Source organism: Mirounga angustirostris, unplaced genomic scaffold (genome assembly GCF_029215605.1).
Source record: "Mirounga angustirostris isolate CCGP_5_RB_7025 unplaced genomic scaffold, mMirAng1.0.hap1 SCAF_5, whole genome shotgun sequence".
In the NCBI taxonomy this organism is placed as follows: Eukaryota; Metazoa; Chordata; class Mammalia; order Carnivora; family Phocidae; genus Mirounga; species Mirounga angustirostris.
In genome coordinates, this window is record NW_026991713.1 from 95,195,289 (window position 1) to 95,222,417 (window position 27,129).

A 27,129-nucleotide genomic window follows, 5' to 3' on the forward strand; every position below is an offset into this window, starting at 1 on the left:
CTGATCTGCACTTTGGCGGGAAAGGTTCTGACATGTCTCTTTTTATCACTTACCTGCACTGTTGTTCTTTTTCACTCTGGAAACTCAAGCCTTCTGTTCGTGTTTTAACTACAGATGGTTATTATTTCAAGCAGCTAGGTAGATCAGAACAGAAATACCTCACGTCATTATTCTCAGATCCCCTAGGGATGATCCCTTTAGCTTTCCTGGATGGCATCCTGACTTTTGCGATTTGGAGTCAGACAGCCCTTCTTTCTCTCCAGGCCCCACCACTTACTAAACTGTGACTTAAGACCAGCTACTGACCTGCTCTAACTGGCAACTTCCTCATTCATAAAATGAGGACTATAGTAGTTTCTATCTCATAGGGTTGTTTTAAGTGTTAAATAAAATTATTTAATATTCTTATCTTAATAGCATGTTATTAAATAGAAAGCATTCACTAAACAGTTCATATTATTGTTATTTATTAATCTTCATATCACCCATGGAACCCTGCCCCCCTTTCTATAGGCAGATATCCTCTCTCCTAACTCACCCTCAAAAACTAAGGCCATTAAATGTGACTTCTTGGGGCGCCTGGGTGGCTGGTTGGTTGGTTGGTTGGTTAAGCGACTGCCTTCAGCTCAGGTCATGATCCTGGAGTCCCTGGATCAAGTCCCACATCGGGCTCCCTGCTCCGCGGGGAGCCTGCTTCTCCCTCTGCCTCTGTCTCTCTCTCTCTCTGTCTCTCATGAATAAATAAATAAAATCTTTAAAAAAAAAAAATGTGACTTCTTCAGTCTCCTCCCTGCTCTTCCAACCCTCCCCCGCCAGCATTTCACAACATTACCTGGTATCTGTCACTGTCACTTCTGGAATCTAAGAATAAAGGCTGAGGGACTCCTCCTTTTCTTCCTGCTATTCAAGCCAACCACTCACCTGAACACTTAACTCTTACCCTTTTGCCTGATCCAGAGACATTTTCTGCCTTTTCCTCTGTCCTTCAAACTTGGTCTAACAATAGCTTCACCCATCTCTCTCCTTTTCCCATTCAAACTTCTGACAAGGGTTATCCATATTTCCTTGTCCATTTTCCCCCAATGCCACAGAAAATGTTTACATTAAGACTGTCAGAGGGGCACCTGGCTGCCTCAGTAAGAAGAGCATCTTGGGATTGTGAGCTCGAGGCCCACGTTGGGTATAGAGATTACTTAAATAAATAATAATTTAAAAAAAAGATTGTCAGTGGTTATCATCATACAGTTGATTGATTTTTTCCCCTTTAATTTTGCTGTTCCCAAAATATTCATCTTCTGAACAATCAGGTTTTCATAGGGGGTTGGAGGGACAAATTTTGGCCTTGAAAATATAATTTGAAGAAAACAACTGCCTAGATAGGAAAAAATAAAAAAGGACGTCATTGGCTAGTTGAGGCAGAGACGGTGGTGATTCATCACTTTTTTCCACTCTGAAGTAACTTCTGAAAAACCATTTGCTGTTTTAAGCAATCTCTGGATGCATCTCATCCCAAATTAATCATTTCAGCACCATGCTGATGGCTCCCAAGTTCACTGTCTAACTCTGACCTTTCCTGGTGTCTTTAAAGTCATATCTTCAACCGGGCAGGGTGGGGGGTGCTGGATATGTCTTCATTTGAATCTGCAAACTAATAATGTCTGAAACTAACTCACACACCCACCTATTTCTCTCTAAAATGTTCTGTTTCTGCTGTTGGAATCATCACTCATCAAGCTAGAAACCAAAGAATGCCATTCTTCACTCCACTGAGGTAGGTAAATAGGAGGATAATCCTTAACTCCACTGAGGTAGGATAATTCTGCAAAGAATTAACAGATGGGTCCTTTCTCCTGTGGATTCCTTCAGCACCAATTCATTTGCTTCTACTCAGGCATGGCAAAATGAGACGACAAAAGTACCCAAGTTCTTGGGTTCAAGTCCACAATGTGCAGTCTGGTTTAAGATACAAAAGATTTTCAAGAAAAAAAATTAGGGCGCCTGGGTGGCTCAGTTGGTTAAGCGACTGCTTTCGGCTCGGGTCGTGATCCTGGAGTCCCTGGATCGAGTCCCGCATCAGGCTCCCTGCTCGGCAGGGAGCCTGCTTCTCCCTCTAACCCTCCCCCCTCTCATGTGCTCTCTCTCTCTCATTCTCTCTGTCTCAAATAAATAAATAAAATCTTTAAAAAAAAAAAAAAAGAAAAGAAAAAAAATTAAACAGAACTAGCTTTGCTCCCCTCTCCTTCTTTACTACGTGTAGATCAAAGATCCTTTCATATACCGGAAGGAGTTTGCGATCTAAGTTATAGAGTATAAGGGAGGAAAAAGTTTTCCTTAACTCGTTTAGGGTCCCTGGCTGGGTCTGAAAATTAAAGTAACAAAGACAGATTAATGGGGGGGGAAGAGGATACAAATTTATTTAAGATAAGTTTGACATGACCCTGGAGACTTCGTAAGAAAATGAAGACCCAAAGAAATGGTTAAACCTGAGTATTTTTATGCTACTTGTGTGATGAAGAGCAGACGGTTGAGAAGAAATATGATATGTCACAGAGTATGCGATAATTGTAGTAAACTAGGAGAAACCCAGCCAGGCCTGTTTGTTAGGATTCTTCTTGGCGTCTCTTTGTCTTCAGAGATAAGGATGTTTTCTTTTCCTCTGGGTATAGGGAGGGCACCTTCACATGAGGGTTTTATGGCCTATTTCTGGGAACAAGGGGAGTGGGGGAAGTCAGAGTGACATTCCTGCTCCTGCCGTTTTCTCAAACTCCTTCAGCTTAGAATAGTCAATATACCAAAGTGCCATATTTTGGAGTAGCATCTCCTGAACCACATCAAGATAATGTGAATGAAGGAGACCCTGCATCTAGACTCTGCCTTAAACAAAGTCCAAGACTTGGTAATATGAGAGAATACCCCTTTTTAAGAGATCTGAGAATAGAGACAACCCCATGTCCCACTTTCTAAGTAAGTTCTCCAATATGGCAAACCATTAAGTAGAACTGGGTTTATTCAGTGTCTGTACCTGAGAGGGCTAAGATAGTCCCCAAAGTTTCCCTAGAGGATAATAATAGATATTTTAAATTAAATGCATAATAAAGAGGGGTGCCTGGGTGGCTCAGTTGATTAAGCATCTGCCTTCAGCTCAGGTCATGGTCCCAGGGTCCTGGAATCAAGTCCCGCGTGGGGCTCCTTGCTCAGTGGGGAACCTGCTTCTCCCTCTGCCTGCTGCTCCCCCTGCTTGTGTTCTCTCTTTCTCTCTGACAAATAAACAAATATAATCTTTTTTTAAAAAAGAATTAGTTAAAAAGAAAAGAAAATATAATTTGAAAAAAATAACTGCCTAGCTAGGAAAAAGAAGAAGCCGCTGCCATTGGCTAGTTGAGGTAGAGATGGTGATGATTCATTACTTTTTCCCCCCATGAAGTAACTCCTGAAAATCCAGAATTTCTATTGGCTTTTACAGGGTTTGTCAGTACACAATTAAGTTTCAGCTTAATTAACGAAGGTTAAATACGTGAAGTTAGTTGATTCATTAATCTTACCACGTAGCATAGATGGCTGTTGGAAGATCGCAAGCATATGGACAGGACTGGAGAAGGAAACAGTGCTGAATATGTCGTCCAGTTGTGTTCCCAAAGATTTTGGACCTCAAACTTTGGACTTTTAAGGAACTACCATTTAAATCAGTGGCTTAAGATTGTCAAAAGAGTTTTCTGTCTAGGATTTAACATGTTCTTCAGATAATGGACTGGTCAGCCATGGGGTGAAACTCCTTTTCTTTTCTTTTTTTTTTTAAGATTTTATTTATTTAGTGGCACCTGGGTGGCTCAGTTGTTAAGCATCTGCCTTCGGCTCAGGTCATGATCTCAGGGTCCTGGGATCAAGCCCTACATCGGGCTCCTGCTCAGCGGGAAGCCTGCTTCTCCCTCTCCACTCCCCCTGCTTGTGTTCCCTCTCTTGCTATCTCTTTCTCTGTCAAATAAATAAATTAAAAAAAAAGATTTTATTTATTTGACAGAGAGAGAGAGAGACGGTGAGAGAGGGAACACAAGCAGGGGGAGTGGGAGAGGGAGAAGCAGGCTTCCCAAGGAGCAGGGAGCCTGATGTGGGGCTCGATCCCAGGACCCCAGGACCATGACCTGAGCCGAAGGCAGATGCTTGATGACTGAGTCACCCAGGCACCCCTGAAACTCCTTTTCTTTTTTTTTTTGAAACTCCTTTTCTAATAAAAAACTATTTCTTTTTGTTTTTTAAGATTTTATTTATTTATTTGAGAGAGAGAGAGCATGAGCAGGGAGAAGGGGCAGAGGGAGAGGGAGAAAGACTCCCTGCTGAGCAGGGAGCCAGATGCAGGGCTCGATCCCAGGACCCTGAGATGAAGACCTGAGCTGAAGGCAGACGCTTAACTGACTGAACCATCCAGGCGCCCCCAAAACAATTTCAAATATATCACTGGAAATTCTTTTTTTTTTTTTTTAAAGATTTTACTTATTTATTCATGAGAGACAGAGAGAGAGAGAGAGGCAGAAGGAGAAGCAGGCTCCCAAGGAGCAGGGAGCCCGATGCGGGACTCGATCCCAGGACGCTGGGATCATGACCTGAGCCGAAGGCAGACGCTTAACCATCTGAGCCACCCAGGCGCCCATCACTGGAAATTCTTAAAAAATTATGAGAGAGCTTGCACTTCCCCAGCCTAACAGGGTCTGACTCAGGTAGATGATAGGCAGATTAAAGTAAAAGGACAAAGTCCTACATTACTGGTGTGATTGTAATCTGCTAAGTGTGCCCCTCAGGCATGGCTGAGATCATGCTTCTGGACCGTATACTTAAGTCACTTTATATTGTCTTTTAAGGTATCTCTGCCCTAGGTGTTTTTTCATGAATTTTCTATATGAGGGCTGTACCTCTTACACCTGTATTGTGGGACTCCCTCCTTAGCATCAGTCTTCTGGTAGTCAGTGTCCCTTTCAAGAGGGACTGCTAGGATAGATGACCTGGGAGCCCTAGAAAGCAACACTGTCATGACAGGCCAAATCCAAACCCTGTCATTTGATTATATGTATGGCTTACCTACTCCTGATCAGCTTGTTAGTCAAGCCAGTACTAACAAGACCTTCTCACCACCATGGACAGCTCCCAACTGTGCCTCTCATACATAGACATTCTCAAGCTTAAGTCAGGTGCTAGTCCCTGTGTATTTCCAAACACAAAAGTCAGCTTTATGAGTGACTATATGAGCTAATCTCTTCACGTGACTGGGACTGACAAAGTGGCAAACCTTTCTTCCAGCAGAGTGTGAGACTGGTGTGTGGGATGGGGAAGGCTAGCACGGCCCACCACCCACTCTCTTTAGAGAAATTTGATTACCTTTCTTGATCATTCTCTTTGCCTCAGATACACTTCAGTGAGTGATAAGCTACTAATAGCAAAATCTGTTTCATAATCTCTTAGCATGTTTTACACAGAGCATCCTGTTCATAGTTTTGGGGGCTCTAATAAAACTCCAAAAAAAAAAAAGAAAGAAAGAAAAAGAAAAATCAGATTTGCATCTGATTACAATGTATTTAGCAGTATACCTTTAGACTTGCCACCTGAAAATGTTCTCACAAAATCTGTCACACATTCCAGACAAGTTTAGATTCCCTTTGATATCATGTATGCAAATGAGTACATAGAATTAACATTAAACACTAAAAATGCATACATAGTACAATTCTGACACCAGTTCTGATGGGTGGGATTTTTCCCCCACACCGAGCAATTCTCTGAACACCAGATGGTTGTCTATAATTCAACTCAATTCTGACACCATCTACCCAGGTGTAGCATCTGATTCCACAAGTTAAGGCCTCAGTCCCATAAGTCTGCCCCTCTTGCTAATGTCAATCACAAATCCAGGTTACTTATGCTTCTGACGAACTGGCTGCAAAAAGAGGCTCCCATGACTTCCTTTTTGGGTTCGATTAATTTGCTAGAGTAGCTCATAAAACTCAGAAAACCGGTTTATTTATTAGATTACTGGTTTATTACAAAGGATATTAAAGGATACAAATCAACAGCCAGAAGAGGAAATACAGATGGCAAGTCCCCAGACAAAGGAGCTTCTGTCCAATGGGTTTGGAGGCCAATACAGTGGCATGTGGTATGTGCTGGTTCACCAACCTGGAAGCTCGCCAAACCCTGTCTTTTAGGGTTTTTATGGATGCCTCATCACATCATTGACCATTGATAATTGAACCAAATACTTACCATCTAAAATAACAAACTGAAAGTTATTTTTTGAATGTTTTAAGTTGAGGGCACCTGGGTGGCTCAGTTGGTTAAGCGACTGCATTTGGCTCAGGTCATGATCCTGGAGTCCTGGGATCGAGTCCCACATCGGGCTCCCTGCTTGGCAGGGAGTCTACTTCTCCCTCTAACCCTACCCCCTCTTGTGCTCTCTTTCTCACTCTCTCTCTCTCTCAAATAAATAAAATTTTTTAAATGATATTAATTTGAGCATATTTGACTTTTATTTTTTTAAAGATTTATTTATTTATTTTAGAGAGAGAGAGAACACATAGTGGGGAGGGGCAGAGGGAGAGGGAGAGAAATCCTCAAGCAGACTCCCTGCTAAGCATGGAGCCAGTCTCGGGGCTCAATCCCAGGACCTTGAGATCATGATCTGAGTCAAAATCAAGAGTCGATCACTCAACTGTGTCACTCAGGTGCCCCCCCATTTTTTAAAAAGTGAACTATGCTGGGGTGCCTGGGTGGCTCAGTCATTAAGCATCTACCTTCGGCTCAGGTCATGATCCCAGGGTCCTGGGATGGAGTCCTGCATCAGGCTCCCACCCTCTGCCTCTGCCTGCCGCTCTGTCTACTTGTGCTCTATCTCTCTGTCAAATAAATAAAATCTTTAAAAATAATAATAATAAAATAAAAATAAAGTGACCTATGCTATGGGGCAGACTCTCAACCAATTGAGCCACCCAGGCCCCTTGACATCAATATTTCTTTATTTTGGGGTGCCTGGGTGGCTCAGTCATTAAGCATCTGCCTTCGGCTCAGGTCATGGTCCCAGGGTCCTGGGATCGAGCCCCACATCGGGTTCCCTGCTCTGCGGGAAGCCTGCTTCTCCCTCTCCCACTCCCCCTGCTTGTGTTCCTTCTCTCACTGTGTCTCTCTCTGTCAAATAAGTAAATAAAATCTTTAATATATATATATTTATTTATTTTATTTTTTATTTTTTTATCAATATTTCTTTAATGTCTAAATTGTAATCCTGCTCTTCACATTTTTATTCCTCTCAATAAATAAATTCCTTTTACTGGAAATCTCATATGATTATCAAACTTCCCACTTCTGCCCTTTTCCGAAGCTGGAAATAACTGTTGCCTTTAGTGAGAGAAAATACAGTGTAATCTTAAAAGCATAGGCACTGAAATTAGACAGCTTGTCCTGAGCCCAACTCCATCACTTGCTAGCTATGTGACTTTGAGCAAGTTACTCAATTTTTCTTTTTTTTAAATTTAAATTCAATTAATTAACATACAATGTATTATTTGTTTCAGGGGTACAGGTCTGTGATAAGTTACTCAATTTTTCTAAACCCTAGTTTACTCATGTGTAAAATGGGTATAATATCAGCCCACTGGGGATAATGTCAGCACAATGGGGATAATGTCACCAAGGGGTATATTAAATCCAAACTCTATTAACTATGATGCTGGTGCCTACTAATGACTAAATGTGATAATATTATTAATATGATTATTTCAAACTTACCTTTGAATCATTTCCCAGAGATCAGAAAGTTTAGAGTTTCCAAATTTGTCTGAGAGAATTCAGAAACAGTAAAAGTCATTTAATTCCTACAGTCTTTACAGTGTGAGATTGGGTGAACTTCTGGAAGATTGTTTCTTCAAGCCAATGACCCGTGTGAACTCAATTCTATCACTATAACCAGTTCCTTCTGGATAGTTCCAATTCTCGATACCTATTCTTCATAGAATAAACTTCCTCTTTTTCTTTTATTGTATCTTGAGTTTCAAATTTTCTCAGAAATATAGACCTAAGAAAATCTTCTTAATTATTTAAACACAGCATCTGTGTCAGATACTTCCTCTTGATGTTTTTGGATTTGCTCTGTTGTAGGAAGGTTTAAAAATACAGAATTCCAATTCTTACCCCGGATTTACTGAATAAGAATCTCTAAATTTAGGCACTCAACACCAGTATCTTCTTCTTTTGATAATAATTCATGTTGTGGGGAAGTCTGGAATTATCATGAATTTAGCGCCTTTTAAAAATTAATTTAAATTTAATTTATATCTTTTTTCCCATCAAAGATGTATTACTAATTCTGCCCATTTTCTTGAATTTTAAGAATTCACCAGAATAGGGGTGCCTGGCTGACTCAGTCAGTAGAGCATGCGACTCTTGCTCTCAGGATCATGAGTTCGAGCCCCAGGTTGAGTGTAGAGATTACTTAAAAATAAATAAATAAATTGATCAATTAATTTTAAAAAAAGAATTCACAGAATATATATCAGTATAGATTATGTACCATTTTTTTTAAATGCACTGTAGCGGCAAATAACATAAACACGAGCAAAAAATGTCTCATGATTTCACATGAGCCTTTATCATCCCATCGTCCAAAGTGTAAAACTTTCAACTGTCTTTCCACTGTCAAATAATCTATACATCAGACACTCACTCTCCTTCCTTGTCTGGAACTTCTTCCATAAGTACTATAGTCCCAACACTATTTTTTTCTTTTCATTTGCTCAAGAAAAGAGAGGATGACATTAATTTCCAATGTTTACTTAACCTGGGCAGAGCATACCAAACAGTTCACACTTCCTATTTTTTAAATATATCAAACAGGCATAGATCCTTTATGAGAACCAGATTTATACCTACCAAGAATTGTGTGCTGATAAAATCATCATTCTCAACACCTGTCTGTGATTTAATCAAAAGATAGATGAGTGGAAGGCTGTGGTCATTCTTGATTGCATATTGGGATCACCTGAAGTACTTTATAAACTAATGCCTGAGCCCTGCTCTGACTAGATTGCTCTAAGGTGTAGCCCAGGCTCTCCCAGGTGATTCTAATGTGCAGCAGGGGTTGAGAACCACTGGCGTAAAAATGGTTTGTTGCTATAGGTGGGCGTCTAGGGTGGATATGAGGGATTGTCTGTTGCTTGCATTATGTAGAAAGTCACTAGATAATCTGCACTAATGTTCACTGGATAATTTGTACAATGGCTGCATCTCCAATTAATACACTTTAATAAGCTTCTGAGATTTCCATACCACACAAAACAACTTAATTATATCCTTTGTTTGCTGGGAATCTAACTTAGCTAAAGAAAAATCTAGGGGTGCCTGAGTGACACAGTCATTAGGCATCTGCCTTCGGCTCAGGTCATGGTCCCAGGGTCCTGGGATCGAGCCCCACATCGGGCTCCCTGTTCCGCAGGAAGCCTGCTTCTCTCTCTCTCACTCCCCCCTGCTTGTGTTCCCTCTCTCGCTCTCTCTGTCAAATGACCAAATAAAATCTTTAAAAAAAAAAATCTAATCCTAGATACTATTTTCATTCCTTCCATTAAAATTCTCCAAGAATTGGATAAGTGTGTATGCTGGGTGGCCTAAATGTGCAGTATATTCTATTTATTTTTATTATACCAGTGGTCCTGCACATTACAGAAATTTTAATAACTAGAAACAAGCAAAACAAAAAAAAATTAAAAGAATCACTTCCAGGGGCACCTGGGTGGCTCAGTCTGTTAAGCATCTGACTCTTGGTTTTGGCTCAGGTCGTGATCTCATGGGTCCTGGGATCAAGCCCTGCGTCGGGCTCTCTGCTCAGTGGGGAGCCTGCTTCTCCCTCTGCCTCTGCTGCTCCCCCTGCTTGTACTCACTCTCCCTCTCTCTCTGTATAATAAATAAATAAAATCTTTTTAAAAAAAGCTAGATATATTTCATAACTCTCTCCTTTTGTCTTTGCCCTTCCCACCCCATAGTCTGCTTCCAACATAGCAGAGTAGCCCTTTGAAATATAAATTAGATAATAACATTCCATTACTCAAAAGTTGACAATATCTATTCTTTTCAGAGTAAAACCCGAAGACTTTACAATGGCTTACAAAATCCTGTCGGATTTGATCTCTTGCTACCTTTTGGATTTCTGCTAACACTTCCCTTCACTCTCTTTGCTCCATTGCCTCTGGTTGCCAGGCTTTTTAGTAAACAAGCCAAGCACCGTCACAGTTTAGGGACTTTGCCTGTGCTGTTTCCTCTGTCTAGAAAGTTATTTCTCCAGATAAAAGCACGACTTGTTCTCTTACCTTCAGTTTACTCTCCAAGTCTCCAAGCACGTTTATTGGTGAGGCAGTGACCAGCACTGAGATTTGAGTCAGTATTTGATGAGATTAGGGTTTTTGGATTAGGGTCCAAGGGTAAATGGAAACTACAGGGAGTTTTAATCTGGGTTGTGATCAGGTAAAATTTAAATTGGAAAATTAATTAGAGGTGTTCTAATCTGGATGTCAGTCAGGAGGCTGAAGGTTTTTCCAACTCAGGCTAAGGATTTTGTGCTAAATATTTAAAACTACTGAACACCATTGAAGCGTTAAGGGATGAGAGATAAACTATGGAGTAAAGAATAGATTGGATTAAGGACAATTAGAGACTATTCCCTGGCAGTAGAGATTACACTGATAATGGTGACCAGAATTAAGGTAGGTGTCATCTGTATCTTGGATGTCAATGGGTCACAAAAATGAACAGCTAGTGATAGAGTGGGTAAAGTACATATACAAGTTCAAAAATGAATGCATTTCCAGGAGGTATATGAAAAATGTTCAATTTAATCAAGATGCAAAGAAACTAAATCTTAAATAATGGGATGTATGTATATAGATATGAAAAATATTATTTTCAGCTTGATGCAATTTTTATAAAAAATTTATATTAAAATAAATGTTTATTGACCACCAACCATGTATATGGCAAATATGTGTATGGACAATCTAAAATATGTGCCAAAATGTTAAAATAGGTTTTTTTCTGGCAGATGTGAATGGAAGTCATTGTTTTAAAAGACTTATTTATTTTTTTTAAGATTTTATTTATTTATTTGACACAGAGAGAGACAGTGAGAGAGGGAACACAAGCAGGGGGAGTGGGAGAGGGAGAAGCAGGCTTCCCGCGGAGCAGGGAGCCAGATGCGGGGCTCGATCCCTGGACCCTGGGATCATGACCTGAGCCGAAGGCAGACGCTTAATGACTGAGCCATCCAGGTACCCTGAGAATCTACCACTTCTTAACTGACTGAGCCACCGAGGTGCCCCATGAAATATATCTAGTTTAGAGATAATGGTGGTTAAGAAGTGGTAGTATTCTGGGCGCCTGGGTGGCTCAGTCGTTAGGCGTCTGCCTTCGGCTCAGGTCATGATCCCAGGGTCCTGGGATGGAGCCCCACATCGGGCTCCCTGCTCCGTGGGGAGCCTGCTTCTCCTGCTCCCCCTGCTTGTGTTCCCTCTCTTGCTGTGTGTCTCTCTGTCAAATAAATAAATTCTTAAAAAAAAAAAAAAGTGGTGGCGCCTGGGTGGCTCAGTCGTTAAGCGTCTGCCTTCAGCTCAGGTCATGATCCCAGGGTCCTGGGATCGAGCCCCGCATCAGGCTCCCTGCTCCGCGGGAGGCCTGCTTCTCCCTCTGCTGCTCCCCTTGCTTGTATTTCCTCTCTCCCTGCCTCTCTCTCTGCCAAATAAATAAATAAAATCTTTAAAAAAAAAAAAAAAGTGGTAGTACTCTGAGAATTTTGAAGGAAGAAAAGCAAGATTATCTGACAGATTGAGTTTGAACTATGAGAAAAAGAGAAGAGTCAAAGATGCTACCAAGGTTTTTAACTCAATCAGCTGGATGAACGGAGTTGGCATTGCTCAGGTGGGGTCACTGAGAGTGGATCAGGGTTCAGCGAAAGGGATCGTGACTGAGTCTGGGAATTTTTTTTTTTTTAGATTTAATTATTTGAGAGAGAGAGAAAGAGAACCCGCAGGGGGGAGGGGCAGAACAAGCAAGAGACCCAAGCAGACTCCATGCTCAGCACAGAGCCCGAGCAGGGCTTGATCGCATGACTGAGATCACAACCTGAGCCGAAACCAAGAGTCAGATGCTTAACTGACTGCACCACCCAGGTACCCCTGAGTCTGGGAGTTCTAAGCTTGACTTAAGTTACCTAGAGGATGTCCAGGCAGAGATACTGAATTAGGAGTTGGATATATGAGCCTAGAGATAAAAATCTGCAAGTAGTCACCATTTGGGTGGTATTAAATCCTTCAGATTGGATTACCAAGGCTAGGACCATGTATATATAGGAGAGAAGAGATGTAGGGATTTCGCCTTGAGAAACTGGGCAGGACCAAGGCTGGGGAAAGGTGGGAGGAAAGAGAAGGAACAAAGAAAACCTTGTTCCTTTTATTTTAAAGTTTGTTTATGTATAATCTCTAAAGCCAATGCAGAGCTCAAACTCACCATCCCGAGACCAAGAGTCACTTGTTCTACCGACTGAGCCAGCCAGGTGCTCCAAAGAAAACTTTGAAGGAGCAGCCATTGATATAGAAGGAAACTCAGGAAAGGATGGTATCCTGGAAGCCATGAGAAGAAAGCTTTTCAAGGTGGAGAGGACTCCTGACACTTCAAAAGCTCCTGATAATTCAAGTTAAGATGGGGATTGGGGAGGGGGCGGGGGCACCAGGGTGACACAGTCGGTTGGGCGTCTGACTCTTGGTTTAGGCTCAGGTCCTGGTCTCAGGGTTGTGAGATGGAACCTTGCTTCCAGCTCTGAGCTCAGTAGGGAGTCCGCTTGGCATTCTCTCCCTCTCCCTCTGCCCCTCCCGCTCGTGCACACGCACTCCCTCTCTCTCAAATAAATAATCTTAAAAAAAAAAAAAAAAAGAAAAAGACAGGGATAGGGAATTGATCGTTATATTTTTGCAATATTAGTATCATTAACTTGTGACCTTGACAAGAGGAGTATCTGTGGAGGTTGGATGTGAAAGTCTGATTGGAGTATTCAAGAGAGAAAGAGGAGGGAAAAATCACCAGTGTGCAAACAGCAAATACAGAGATATCTTTTTTTTTTTTTTAAGATTTTATTTATTTATTTGACAGAGAGAGAGAGGCAGCTAGAGAGGGAACACAAGCAGGGGAGTGGGAGAGGGAGAAGCAGGCTCCTGGCCGAGCCGGGAGCCCGACGCGAGGCTCAATCCCAGGACCCCCGGACTCACGACCCGAGCCGAAGGCAGACGCCCAACGACCGAGCCACCCAGGCGCCCCCAGAGATATCTTTCAAAGAGTTTTGCTATGAAAAAAAATACAGACGTGGGGTGGAAGCAGTAGAGGGATGTGTGATTCAAGAGAGATGTGTTTTTGTTTTCCTAACCTGATAATAATTATAGTATGTTTATATCATGTGCAGAAATGATAGAGAGGGGAAAATGATGTAACTAATGATTTGAATTCCACAAATTTGAAATTGCAAATTTTAAAATAGAGTTAACAACTTGAACTTAAATTTCAATTATTTTTTAATACATCTATGCAATTTCACCGTAGTGGGGTGTGAAATCCTAGGTCATGTGAGTGCTTTAAAAAATTGAGATATAAATTATAAACCATAGAATTCACTTTTTTAAAATGTAAAATTAAAAAAAAGGTAAAATCCAATTTTTTAAAATACATTCACAATGTTGTACAACCATCACCACTATTTCATTCCAGAACATTTTCGTCACCTTTAAAAAGAAGCCTATTAGGGGGCAGCTGGGTGGCTCAGTCGGTTGACCGTCTCCTCCTCAGTCTCTCTCTCTCAAATAAGCAAATAAATCTTAAAAAAAAAAAAATAGTTTTCTTTTCTTGAACTATCTGTCTGGTTTGGGCATCAGGGTGTGATGGTCAGTCTTATGTGCAGCTTGCCTAGGCTAGAGACTCAGTTACTCAACCACTAATAGAGGTATTGCTGATATTTTTAAGGTATCTTTTAGACACAAGTAAAATCCTTATCAGTTGACTTGAAGTAGGGGAGATTATCCTAGATAGCCTCAGTAAGCCTAATTCAATCAATTAAGGCTTGAAGAGTAGAGCTGAGACTTCTCTGAAGAGAACAAATTCTGCCTGTGGAGAGCAGCTTCACCAGTTGCCCAAGAACACCAGCCTTCCTCTTCTCACGGCTGCCCTACGATTCGGACTTGCCTGGACAGTTCCCACAATCGCATGTGCCAATTGCAATAAATCTCTTAGTATCTATCTCCTCCTGGTTCTGTTTCTCTAGTTGAACCCTGACTGATAACACAGGATAATTAATACTGGCCTCAGAGAATGAGTTGGGAAGTGTTCCTTTCTCTTCCATTTTTTGGGAAGAGTTTGTGAAGTGTTTAATTATTATTTAAATGTTGGTAGATTTCCCCGGTGAAGCCATCTGACTATGTGAACATTTATAAGATTTGTTTTTCTGTCCAAGAAATTTGTTCTACTGTATGTGCTAATTTGAAGTGGTTCTTTTATTTCAAAAAAATCTGGGGCATCCATCTTTCCATGTTAGTATTCATTGATGTACTTATTTTTTTATTGCTGTATTATATTCCATAGTATAATACATGAAGTGTTGTTTTTTTGGTTTTTGGTTTTTGGTTTTTTTAGCTAGGCAGATTGGAGTTTATTTTTTTTAAGGATGTTATTTATTTATTTGAGAGAGAGAGAGCAAGCATGAGCAGAGGGGAGGAGCAGAGGGAGAGGGAGAAGCAGACTCCCCGCTGAGCAGGGAGCCCAACTTGGGGCTCAATCTCAGGACCCCAGGGATCAGGACCTGAGCCAAAGGCAGATGCTTAACTGGCTGAGCCACCCAAGCGCCTCTGAGTTTAAATCCTAACTACAAATCTTACTAGCAGTGCAAGTTCGGGCTGCTCCTATCTATCTATCTATCTATCTATCTATCTATCTATCTATCTATCTATCTATCTACCTATCTATCTATCTATCCATCCATCTATCTACCTATCTGAGGGACTAGGATAGAACTGTGGAAAAAAGCTGGGATTTATGTGCTTGTGTTCTTTCAGTGATGCTCCCTATTCTCTGACATCTATCTGATCCACATCCCCCTGCTCTCAAGTCTTCTGTTTTGTCTTGTTTTCTCTGTTCTGTCTCCCCAAAGATAAACCTTGATTTTAGAATTTTATTGAGGAAAAGTAAGTGAAAACAAAACACAAATCTCCATGATTTTATTCGCCTGAACATAGTATTCCCTATAGCAGTCATTTGTAGTCAGGGATCCTCAGTGAAAAGTAAGTTTTGTCTAATAGTTATGGATTTTGTTTTATTTTTTTTGAAAGACACAGAGAAAGAGAGCACAAGCAGAGGGGGCAGCAAGCAGAGGGAGAGGGAGAAGCAGGCTCCCCGCTGAGCAGGGAGCCCCATGTGGGGCTCGATCCCAGAACCCTGGGATCATGACCCGAGCCAAAGGCAGACGCTTAACCGACTGAACCACCCAAGTGCCCTTCTAATAGTTATGGATTTTAGTAATAACAGAGTATAAGTCTGACCACAGCAGAGCTGAACAGTTAAATGGGAATTGAGGTTTTATTATATAAAGAATATAAAGGATATATAATCTTCTGAGTCAGAAATGGAGAATGAGGGTGTATGCGTGTTATTTTTTTCTGCCTGCCAGTGGTTGGCAGGTGAAATTAAGCTGGCTGTGTGGACTCTAGCTAGTTAGAGAAAGCAGATTCCATCTAAAGAGAGAGGACAAGATCCGGCCAATTTTTGATTACATGAGAATTTAGTACCACCAATTTCAGATTTTTTTTTAATCTGGAAATTGAATTTTGATGTTAAACCTCTTGATTTTTTTAAAGATTTTATTTATTTATTTATTTGACAGAGAGAGAGAGAGCACAAGCAGGGGGGAGCAGCAGGGAGAGAGATTAGCAGGCTCTTTGCTGAGCAAGGGCCCCAACGCTGGGCTTGATTCCAGGACCCCAGGATCATGACCTGAGCTGAAGGCAGCTGCTTAACTGACTGAGCCACCCAGGTAATCTCTACCCCTGACATGAGGCTCGAATTCACAACCCTGAGATCAAGAGCTGCATGCTCTATCAAGTGAGCCAGCCAAGTGCCCCAACTCTTTCAGTTTTTTAAAATATTGGCCATGCAATCAAAATTTTGTTTAAAAAAAGAACACTTCTCAGCGTGCCTGGCTGGCTCAGTCAGTAAAGCATGTGACTCTTTTTTTTTTTAGAATTTATTTATTTATTTGACACAGAGAGAGAGACAGTGAGGGAGGGAACACAAACCAGGGGAGTGGGAGAGGGAGAAGCAGGCTTCCCACCGAGCAGGGAGCTCAACGTGGGGCTCAATCCCAGGCCCCTGGGATCATGACCCGAGCCAAAGGCAGACGCTTAACGACTGAGCCACCCAGGCGCCCCTAAAGCATGTGACTCTTGATCTTGGGGTTATAAGTTCGAGCCCCATGTTGGATATAGAGATTACTTTTTTAAAAAATTATATGTAATATTTGAGATATGCAAAAACATATTTGATATATATTTAATTTATAAGCAAATCAATCACATGAACATGCAAGGACCAACCAACCAACTCAAAAAACAATGTATTTCTTTTAAAAAATATAAAACTACATTAATATATACTATATATTAAATAACATAGTAACATAACATTACCAATATAAGTATAGCATTACATACATTTCATCTACTTATCTGTATGCTTCCTCTATCCTATCCTGTTTTTCCAACCATCTTCCTGAATTTTATTATTGCCTTAGTTTTATAGTTTTTATCACATATTTATGCACCCTTCAATAATATTATTTGGTCTTTGAGCTTCTAAAGATTTTATTTATTTAGAGAGAGAGTGCACGGGGGGAGGGGCAGAGGGGGAGGAAGAGGGAGAGAGAATCTTGAGCAGACTTCCGTGCTGAGCATGGAACCTCACAAAGGCCTGGATCTCACAACCCTGAGATCATGACCTAAGCTGAAACCAAGAGTCAGATGCCTAACCGACTGAGCCACCCAAGTGCCTGTCTTGGTTATTTTAAATTACTGATTTGATCTCTTTAGTAGTATAAGTAGAGGGATCATATGTAGTTTAAACCAGAGTACTTTAGAGTAAAAAGTAGTTTATTAATATTAATAATTATGGGGGTGCCTGGCTGGCTCAGTCAGTAGAACATGCAACTCTTGATCTTGGGGTCATGAGTTCAAGCCCCACATTGAGTGTAAAGCTTGCTTAAAATAATAATAATAATAATAATAATGTCAGTTTATGGGCATATGCCAGAACAATCCTGGGAAAAGTGAAACATATGAACAAATTTCTAAAAAGTGTATATCTTACCAAAACTCTCTCGAGAGGAAATAAAAAGCCTGAATAGTCCTTTAAGTAAGGTCACTCATAACTTAATTTTTTCAAGGTAACTTATTTTTTTTAAGATTTTATTTATTTATTTATTTAATTTATAGAGTACAAGAGGGGGGAGGGGCAGAGAGAGAGGGAGAGAGAGAACCTCAAGCAGACTCTGTGCTGAGCATGGAGCCCGATGTGGTCTCAACATGGGCTTGATCTCACAACCCTGTGGTCATGACCTGAGCCAAAATCAAGAGGCAGACGCTTAACTGACTAAGCTACCCAGGCACCGCAAGATAACTTATTTTTGAATAACATCACAAGGAGACATATTAATTTCAATACACAGCCCCTTTCCTTACTCAGTCTGTATTTAAATCCAGAAGTAAATTATTTTTAAACTGATCTTTTGGGGTGCCTGGGTGGCTCAGTGGGTTGGGAGTCTGCCTTCAGCTCGGGTCATGATCTTGGGGTCCTGAGATCGAGCCCTATGTTGGGCTCCCTGTGGAGCAGGGAGCCTGCCTCTACCTCTCCCTCTTGTTCTTTCTTTCTCTCTCACTCACTCTCTCAAATAAATAAAATCTTTAAAAATAAACTGATCTTTTTATGAAAATCTTCATTGATTTTGATAACCTTACTTTTTCTTTCCTCTCTTTTTCCAACAATGTACAACACTACTACTTTATGAAAATCAAATATATTCTCACACTGAAGAATGTTGACTATGATCTAAAAGTCAAATTTAGCTGCAGTTTGATTTTATCCCACAGATTTTGCTATACAGAAAGAACCAGCTATGCTTTGTGATCAAAATCCAGAGCAATCAAAGAGGAATCATAGTGAAGATGAAAGAAGGGGAAAGAAAAAATGGAAAGAAAGAGAAGGAGAAGAAAAAGAAGTGGAAGTAGAAGAGAGACTGGAAGAGGAACAGGAAAAGGAAGAGAAAAATGAAGAACAATATCCCCAGAAAAGATTAGTCAGCAAACCCCTCATGGACACTCTCTGGGCAACCTTTAAGTTAAATAAATGCCCCACAAAAGGAGATAGTCAATCACTTGCATTTGAATTTAATATGACAGCAAAACAGGTATGAAACATATTTCTTTACCAACAGAGTCACCTGCGTAGTACTATTACCCATATAAACCAATATCCTTATTCCTTTTTTTTTTTTAAGATTTTATTTATTTATTTGACAGAGAGAGACACAGCAAGAGAGGGAACACAAGCAGGGGGCATGGGAGAGGGAGAAGCAGGCTCCCAGCCAAGCAGGGAGCCCGATGCCAAGCAGGGAGCCCGATGCGGGGCTTGATCCCAGGACCCTGGGATCATTACCTGAGCCAAAGGCAGACGCTTAACGACTGAGACACCTAGGCACCCCCAATATCCTTATTCCTTGATTCATCATCTCCCCCACCTCGTTTTTTTACAGATAAAGCAATGGTTTTGTAAAAGGAGGAAGAAATACAATAAAGCTATGTACAAGCAGAAACCTAAGAAAAGACCCAAGAGGTAAGAATGTTTTATATGTAGAACACTAAGTTGTAAGGAAGTAAAAAAGGAACATATTGACTGTAAGAGACAGATTGTGTCCCATAGTTCTTGGATATCCCATAAACTTTTCACATTCCACCATTTCCATTAGGCTCTGGCTGGAGGGTTGAATACTGAGCATCTTGAGAGCTCAGGTTGCTATTAGACATGGCCCATGGACATGGATGTGAACATGGTTATATTAAACCTGAACTTCCAGATTATAAACAGTGGAAGATAAAAGGAAAACCATTAGAATCTGTCCAGGAGAAGTTGGCTGCCCGAGGCCTAAGGGATCCATGGGGCTGCCATGAAGCTTGGAGATGCATTGGTGGTTTTGCGAACAGTGTTTCCTTTGGTGCATTATTAAAACAATTCAAATATGGATTTGCTGCCTTTGTGGTAGCTATAGGGGCTGATAGTAAGATTTAATAAAGTGAGAATACATGTTAAAAAAACAAAAAAACCACACAACTTTTCATGTTCCAGCCAGTGATACAAAGAACCGCTGACTGCCCTATTTGTTATTCTGCTCAACATACAAAAATGCATGTGCATACACATATATGACACCATTCACCATGTAGTCATATTACCAAATATACTACTACAGCCCTTAGATGTTTATTGATTGCAGTATGGAATTAATAATTTTGGGGTTTTTTGTTCCTTAGATGCTGAATATTTGTGAGGCTTGTCTTTTCTGTGTTACCTATTGGCAGAACCTCATGTTGATGGAAAGAATGAAGAACATCAACATTTTGAGAAGTACTAGACTGTATATAGAATTTTTATATATTATTTATGTATATTTATATACAATTTTTTGTGTATTACCTCACCCGATCATCACTCTAACCATAAGTGAGGAAACTGAACTGCTGGGAAATAATGTGATTTTGAGGGTGCCTGGGCGGCTCAGTCATTTAAGTGTCTGCCTTCAGCTCAGGTCATGACTCCAGGGTCCTGGGATCAAGCCCCAAGTCTGGATCCCTGCTCAGCGGGGAGTCTGCTTCTCCCTCTTCCCCTCACCCTGCTCTCTTGTGCTCTCTTGCTCTCTCTCAAATAAATAAATAAAATATTTAGAAATAATGTGATTTTATCAAATGGTACCAGTTCTTCTCTTTTCCTTCCTGCCACTGAAGATCCTGGTGTCTCCATGGGCCACGTCCCCACCAGGTGTTACCAGTATGTAAGAACAAGTTGTATCCAAAGTCTCCCTTCTGCAGAGGTGCCCCTGACGCCAAGATCCACATCTTTGACCTGGGGCAGAAGAAGGCAAAAGTGGATGAGTTCCCACCATGTGGCCACATGGTGTCAGGTGAATATGAGCAGCCTTCCTCTGAAGCCACGGAAACTGCCCGAGTTTGTGCCAACAAGTACATGGTGAAAAACTGTGGCAAAGATATTTTTCACATCCAAGTATGGCTCTACCCCTTCCACGGCATCCATATCAACAAGATGTTGTCCTGTGCTGGGGCTGACTGGCTCCAGACAGGTATGCAGGGTGCCTTTGGAAAGCCCCAGGGCACAGTGGCCATGGTCCACATTGGCCAAGTCATCACCTCCATCTGTAGGAAGCTGCAGAACAAGGAGTATGTGATTGAGGCCCTACACAGGGCCAAGGTCAAGTTCCCTGGCCGCCAGAAGATCCACATTTCTAAGAAGTGGGGCTTTACTAAGTTTAATGCGGATGAATTTGAAGACATAGTGGCTGAAAAGCAGCTGATCCCAGATGGCTGTGGGTCAAAAACGTCCCTAATCGTTGCCCCCGCTGGACAGATGGTGGGCTCTGCGCTCATGCGAACCTCGGCACTGCCTCCTCCTTATTCACGCCAGCCAATAAATCCTACTTCTTGCAAATAATAATAATAATAATAATAATAATAATAATAATAAAAACAATAAGTACCAGTTCCTAAATGTCTAAGCCTTAATTTTTTTTAAGATTTTATTTACTGGGGAGCCTGGGTGGCTCCATCGTTAAGCATCTGCCTTCAACTCAGGTCGTGATTCCAGGGTCCTGGGATCGAGCCCCGCATCGGGCTCCCCGCTCCGTGGGAAGCCTGCTTCTCCCTCTCCCGCTCCCCTTGCTTGTGTTCCCTCTCTCGCTGTGTCTCTGTCAAATAATCTTTAAAAAAAATTTTTTTTTAAGATTTTATTTATTTAGGGGCGCCTGGGTGGCTCAGTTGGTTAAGCGACTGCCTTCGGCTCGGGTCATGATCCTGGAGTCCCGGGATCGAGTCCCACATCAGGATCCCTGCTCGGCGGGGACTCTGCTTCTCCCTCTGACCCTTCCCCCCTCATGCTCTCTCTCTCATTCTCTCTCTCTCTCTCTCAAATAAATAAAATCTTAAAAAAAAAAAGATTTTATTTATTTAAGAGAGAGAGCGAGAGCATGTGCAGGGGAAGGGGCAGATGAAGAGGGAGAAGCAGAATCCTGAGCAGGGAGCCTGAGATAGGGCTCAGTCCCAGGACCCCAGGATCATGACCTGAGCCGAAGGCAGACGTTTAACCGACTGAGCCACCCAGGTGCCCCACTAAGCCTCAATTTGTGCTTGCATCTTCAGCTGCAAATGCTGTCTTTCAGTTATAACCTGGGAAATATTCTAGGCTGTATCAATTTGTGTTTTATATGTAGTGCTTATATACTCCTAATGCTCTCTATTAAAATTCCAATGTAAGAGTATTTCAAATTTCTTGTGCCTTCTCCATCTCCATAACTTTACCTCTTCACCTCTTTGAAATTTTTAAATGTGTTTTAGGAAGATCCCCTGGTTCTTCAGTGGAAATTGTTTTCCAGATTTAACATATTTTTTAAAGATTTTATTTATTTATTTGTCAGAAAGAGAGAGAGAGCACAAGCAGGGGGAGTGGCAGACAGAGGGAGAGGGAGAAGCAGACTCCCCGTGGAGCAGGGAGCCCGATGTGGGGCTCAATCCTAGGACCCTGAGATCATGACCTGAGCCGAAGGCAGATGCTTAACTGACTGAGCCACCCAGGCGTCCCTAACATATTTTGATATATGTTAAATACATGGACTGTCTTGTGAAATATTTTGTATGACACCATTCTCATGTATAGAGGAGTTTTGGAAGGATAAACAAGAAAATATGAACAATTGTTAATTCTATGGAGTAAAACTGGATGAGGGGAGTGTAAAGGAGTTTCTAAACATTCTATTTTTACCCTACTATGGATTTGAAGTTTTTATATATAACGTACATTCATTGACTTTATTTAAGAAAAAACAATGAAGAAATGACTAGCCTTTGTGGAAATGTCCAGAGAATGTAGAATCTAATGGGTTTGGTGCGTCCTGCAATCTGTCAGTATATCTCTAACCAGCCCCTTTTGACTTTTCTCTACAAACCTGATCATGCTCCTGGAGGGGTGGTTTCTGTCTGGTGGGTGTGACTGAAAGAAGCAGGGTTATTTAGGTTTTTTGCCAGAGGGAACAGACACGTGAGCCATGGATAAGGAAGGAAGTGAAGGCAAGAAGATGACACCAATCGACATAAGGACAAGAGACAGGAAGTTGGAGCCTGAGTGGGAGTGTGGAAAGTCATCAATAAAGTATAGATCCTTATCTACCACTGCTCTGATCTCTACCCAGATCTCATCAGATTTTGACATTGGTGTGATTTTCACCTTTCATGTGGATGAACCATGTAACACCTAAACCTTATAGTTTCTGAACCTTCTTGAAACTCACTGACCTTCACCCACTTATGGCCAACATCTGACCCTGTTATATGGGGTATTTCACACCGGAAATCTCAAACTGCAAACCCCTTTCTCTAACTCTTTTTCTGTTCTAGCTGTTTCATACTGCCCTTCCCCAGCTTCAATGCAACCTCATAGGGAACTTGTGATTTGATACCTCAATTTACTTCTGACCTAGTAGTACTCGGCTGTTCTCATTCAGTTCTTTACAGTCTGGATTATGTAGTTAAGAACCTGGATCGCCGTTTTACCTTGGTTGTCTTGTCCTGCTGTCCTTCCACATGCCTGGCAAAATCTCAAAATGAGTCTCAAAATGCTCTATACCACCGTAGTTGAATACGGTTGGCAAAAATCAGTTTTTAAAAAAATCACAGAAGAGTAAAACAAAATAGGGCTCTTTGTTTGTTTGTTTTAGAGAGAGAGAGAGTGCGGGAGGAAGGGGCAGAGGAAGAGGGAGAGAGAAAATCTTAAGCAGGTTCGACTCCCAGGGCAGAGCCTGATGTGGGGCTCGATCTCACAACCCTGAAATCATGATCTGAGTGGAAATCAAGAGTCAGATGCTTAACGGACTGAGCCACCCAGGCACCCACAAAATAGGGCTTTTTGGTTGTCAATATTAAGGCCTCAGGGGTGGGATAGAGTTCATAGGTGAGGACAGGATTCCTTTTGTACCTAATATAATTCAGAATAGTTTTGTTTTATTAAAAGCTTTATCCAGGGGGAGCACCTGGGTGGCTCAGTCATTAAGCCTCTGCCTTCCCCTCAGGTCATGGTCCCGGGATCCTGGGATCGAGCCCCGCATCCGGCTCCCTGCTCCACAGGAAGCCTGCTTCTCCCTCTCCTACTCCCCCTGCTTGTATTCCCTCTCTCGCTGTGTCTCTCTCTGTCAAATAAATACATAAAATCTTAAAAAAAAAAAAAAAAGAAAAGCTTTATCCAGGTTATATCTACTAGATGGCGTTCATCCCCGGACCCTTGCTCTGGGCAGGAGCACTGGCTCAGAACAGTGTTCCGAACTCGGCAGCCGCATTTCCACTACCGACCACCGCCATGATCAGTATTCCCCCAAAGACAGTGAAGGTCATGGGCCCTGCCTCTCAGCAGTGCTCTGGGCGCTCCCCTCCAGGCTGGGGAAGGCTGCAGCCTGGCCCCCATGCCTCTTTCAGGGTGGGCTATGGCCCCACCCCTTGTCCTGCCCCGTCCCCCCAGCCCGCTGGCCTAGCTTCACCCATCCATCGAATATAACACCCCTTCCAGCCCTCCCCCGGCCTCTGGCTGCTTCAGGAGGACTGACCACTCCTCCCTTCCCGGCCGTCTTCTCCCCAGGGATGGGGCCTGGGCCTGCCGCCTACTTCTGTGCTCAGGAACCCTGCCTAAGGGCTCTGCCCACAGCTGCCTGCACCCTCTGATCTGGCCCAGACCTACCCTGGGGCTCCGCCCTGCGCTGGCCTCAGGCCTGGGCAGTGAGTGAGTGAGTGAGTGAGTGAGTGAGTGTGCGTGTGAGAGAGAGAGAGAGAGAGAAAGAAAGAGAGAGAAGCATAGGTCTGGGAGGTATGCTCAGCACAGAGAAGGGCATGGGGTGGGGAGGGGTGCAGCGGGTGGGTACGCTCAGGAAATGAAGACCGGGAAGCACAGGATCAGGTTCCCTGCATTTAGACTCTTGGTGTAAGGGGGTGGATGGCAGTGGGGAACCTTTGATCCTCCCTGCCCTGGGACCTTTTTTTTTTTTTGATAGGTAATTGGGACCTGCTTGTTAGCCCCCACTCCTTAAAAATAATTTATCGAGGTGAAATTCACATAAAATTAACCATTTAAAAGTGAATAGGGGTGCCTGGCTGGCCCTGTCAGTACAGCATGTGACTCTTGATCTCAGGGTTGTGAGTTCAAGCCCCTTGTTGGGTGTAGAGATTACTTACAAATAAAATCTAAAAAAAAAAATTAAAAATAATACAATTTGTAAGATAAATAAAAGTTCAGCAGCATTTAGTATATTCGTTATGCTGTGCAACCACCACCTCTATCTAGTTCCAAAATATTTCCATCACCCCTAAAAGATACCAGGTTCCCATTAGGCAACATTCTCCCTTCCCCTTCCCAGCCACTGGCAACCCAGTCTTTCTGTCTCCTTGGATTTACTGATTCTGGACATTTTACATAAATATGTGACTCTTTGTGTCTGGCTTCTTGTACTTTACATAAAAAAGATATATGGAGGTTATAAATATGTTATGCTTCTATCCCTTGTTTTTTTAATCTCATCTTCGCTCCTTTTATGAGCTCATCCCCTTCAACTCAGATTTCATCAATCAAAATCCACTAAACCCTTTCTACTCATTCTTTCCTCTCAGACTATGAACATGTTCAAGTCTTTCTGATCCTGAAAGCAATGGTTACCACATTCTAAATTAAAGGTGATTGCAAAAATCAAATGAGATACTATTCCTGAAAGTACCTTGCACCCTGCTGTGCACTCTATTGAATAAGGCATTATTCTTATTTAGCAGCAGTAAATAAGAGCTCCAAAAATATTCCAGGTATGAACCAGGATCTTCTAAATAAATACTTGAAGTTCATGGGGGAAAAAAACAAAAAACCTCCCTTGCCTTCTACCCTAACTGTTGGTTGTAACCTCATGACTTTCCCCAGTGAAATCTGAAATTGGCCCCCACACTGAGGGCAATGAAAGACAGAAGAAAGAGGCCGACCACCCCAGATTAGTAGGTGGCAGATTTAATAAGCATGGGAACTTATTTATGAGCCTTGCTTTGGGCAGCCACAAGATGAATGGATCTCTGAATCTGCCTGCCAGAATCTTCAAAGTTATGTAGAGCCTTAAGTGGATTCAGGCACGTATGCCGTCCAGATGGTCTCAACGAAACCTCGCTCTCTCAAGGCTGTGTCCTTGAAAATGGCTCCCACTGTGGGAACAGTGGACAGAACTTACATTCCAAGGATATGGGAGGGAATGAGGAGCCTCCAATTGCCCAGGGCTGGCTCACAGGTTAACCTGCGATCACATCCTCTTGCGTGATTTCCTCCAACACTCTACTTCTTGTGTGACAGGCTCTTAAAAAAATTTTTTTTTAGAAAAATTTTAGTTATTTATTTGACAGGGAGAGAGAGCAGAAGCGGCGGGGGGGGGGGGGGGGAGCAGGCAGAGAGAGAGGGAGAAGCAGGCTCCCCTTGGCAGGGAGCCCAGACATGGGGCTCAATCCCAGGACCCTGGGATCATGAGCTGAGCCAAAGGCAGATGCTTAACTGACTGAGCTACCCAGGTGCCCCCTCATGTGATTTAATAAAAATAATACATTAGCAGAGTATGACCACACAACATTCTCTTTGGATAATCCTTGCAAGGCAGTAGTAGTGTCCAAGGCCATCCTATTCTGGGGGACAGTTCTTCTCATTAGAGACATTTCAGTATTCAGTAAATACAGGCTTTGCCAGCTATCATTTAAGGCTTGTTGGGTAAATATACTAAGGACTTCTATGTGTGCTACATTTTTCTCCAGGCCCATAGAGAGGGACAAAGATGGCAGTCAAATAATTGTACCAGTGAGGGGCGCCTGGGTGGCTCAGTTGGTTAAGCGACTGCCTTCGGCTCGGGTCATGATCCTGGAGTCCTGGGATCGAGTCCCGCATCCGGCTCCCTGCTCGTCAGGGAGTCTGCTTCTCCCTCTGACCCTCCTCCCTCTCATGCTCTCTGTCTCTCATTCTCTCTGTCTCAAATAAATAAATAAAATCTTTAAAAATAATAATAATAATAATTGTACCAGTGAAAACAGAATGTGCCCACCTGACCTTGAGGAGAAGGAGGCTGGCAGCTTTAGGAACTTGACCTGGTTGTTCATACCATACTTGTTACCTGGGGGAGACAGCACTGTTAGGTGTGAGGAGATGGACTAGGGGTGAGATGTGCCAGATGAGGACGCCCCACCCTCACTCCTCCCCTCTTCATCCCCTGCATGTTCCATTCCAGGTAGAGTGCGTTTCAGCAGGTGCAGCTCGTAGCAAGACAGCAGGATCCCAGTGAGATCGAGCAGTTCCCCTCACCCAGGGGTGAAAAGTAACTCACCCACCCTGGTGGGACATCCCATTGCAAATCCTAGTAGATAATTCCTTTTTCAGGCACAATGGGGCTTGGTGTTCTCAGCAGCATAGCACATTGATCCACAGTAAGAGTTGGGGCATTGGCTGTTTCCCAGGACTTTTTTACTTTTATGACACTGAGTGTCTCAGCAGGAGTCCCCAGTCTGGCATATAGAGCAATAGGCCCTATGATCATTCAAAAGTATTAAAGCCTGGGGCAGTGCCTTAGTCCACCCAGCCAAAGTGGTTTTCCTTGTTAATAACGCAACCTGATGCTTTAATGTTCTATTTTTCCTTTCTACCAGTCCTGCTGTTTGCAGGGTATAGGGGAGATGAAGCCTCCATTCAATGCCATGTTCT

General features: G+C 42.3%; 2 protein-coding genes across 2 annotated transcripts in view; both read left to right on the plus strand.

Annotated features, from left to right (window-relative positions):
- NANOGNB (NANOG neighbor homeobox) overlaps positions 1–19,085 on the plus strand; it is a 41,570-nt gene extending 22,485 nt beyond the window's left edge. The window contains exons 3-5 of the mRNA XM_064590289.1: positions 18,192–18,508; positions 18,854–18,933; positions 19,067–19,085. Coding sequence (XP_064446359.1) covers positions 18,192–18,508; positions 18,854–18,933; positions 19,067–19,085 — 416 coding nt within the window. The remainder of the gene's footprint in view (positions 1–18,191; positions 18,509–18,853; positions 18,934–19,066) is intronic.
- Positions 19,086–19,122: 37 nt separating this feature from the next.
- LOC123840101 (large ribosomal subunit protein uL16-like) lies at positions 19,123–20,820 on the plus strand. The gene is made up of 3 exons (XM_045869794.2): positions 19,123–19,375; positions 19,677–19,722; positions 20,100–20,820. The coding sequence occupies exons 1-3, from the start codon at positions 19,123–19,125 to the stop codon at positions 20,818–20,820; spliced, it is 1,020 nt and encodes a 339-aa protein (XP_045725750.2).
- The last annotated feature ends 6,309 nt before the right edge of the window (positions 20,821–27,129 follow it).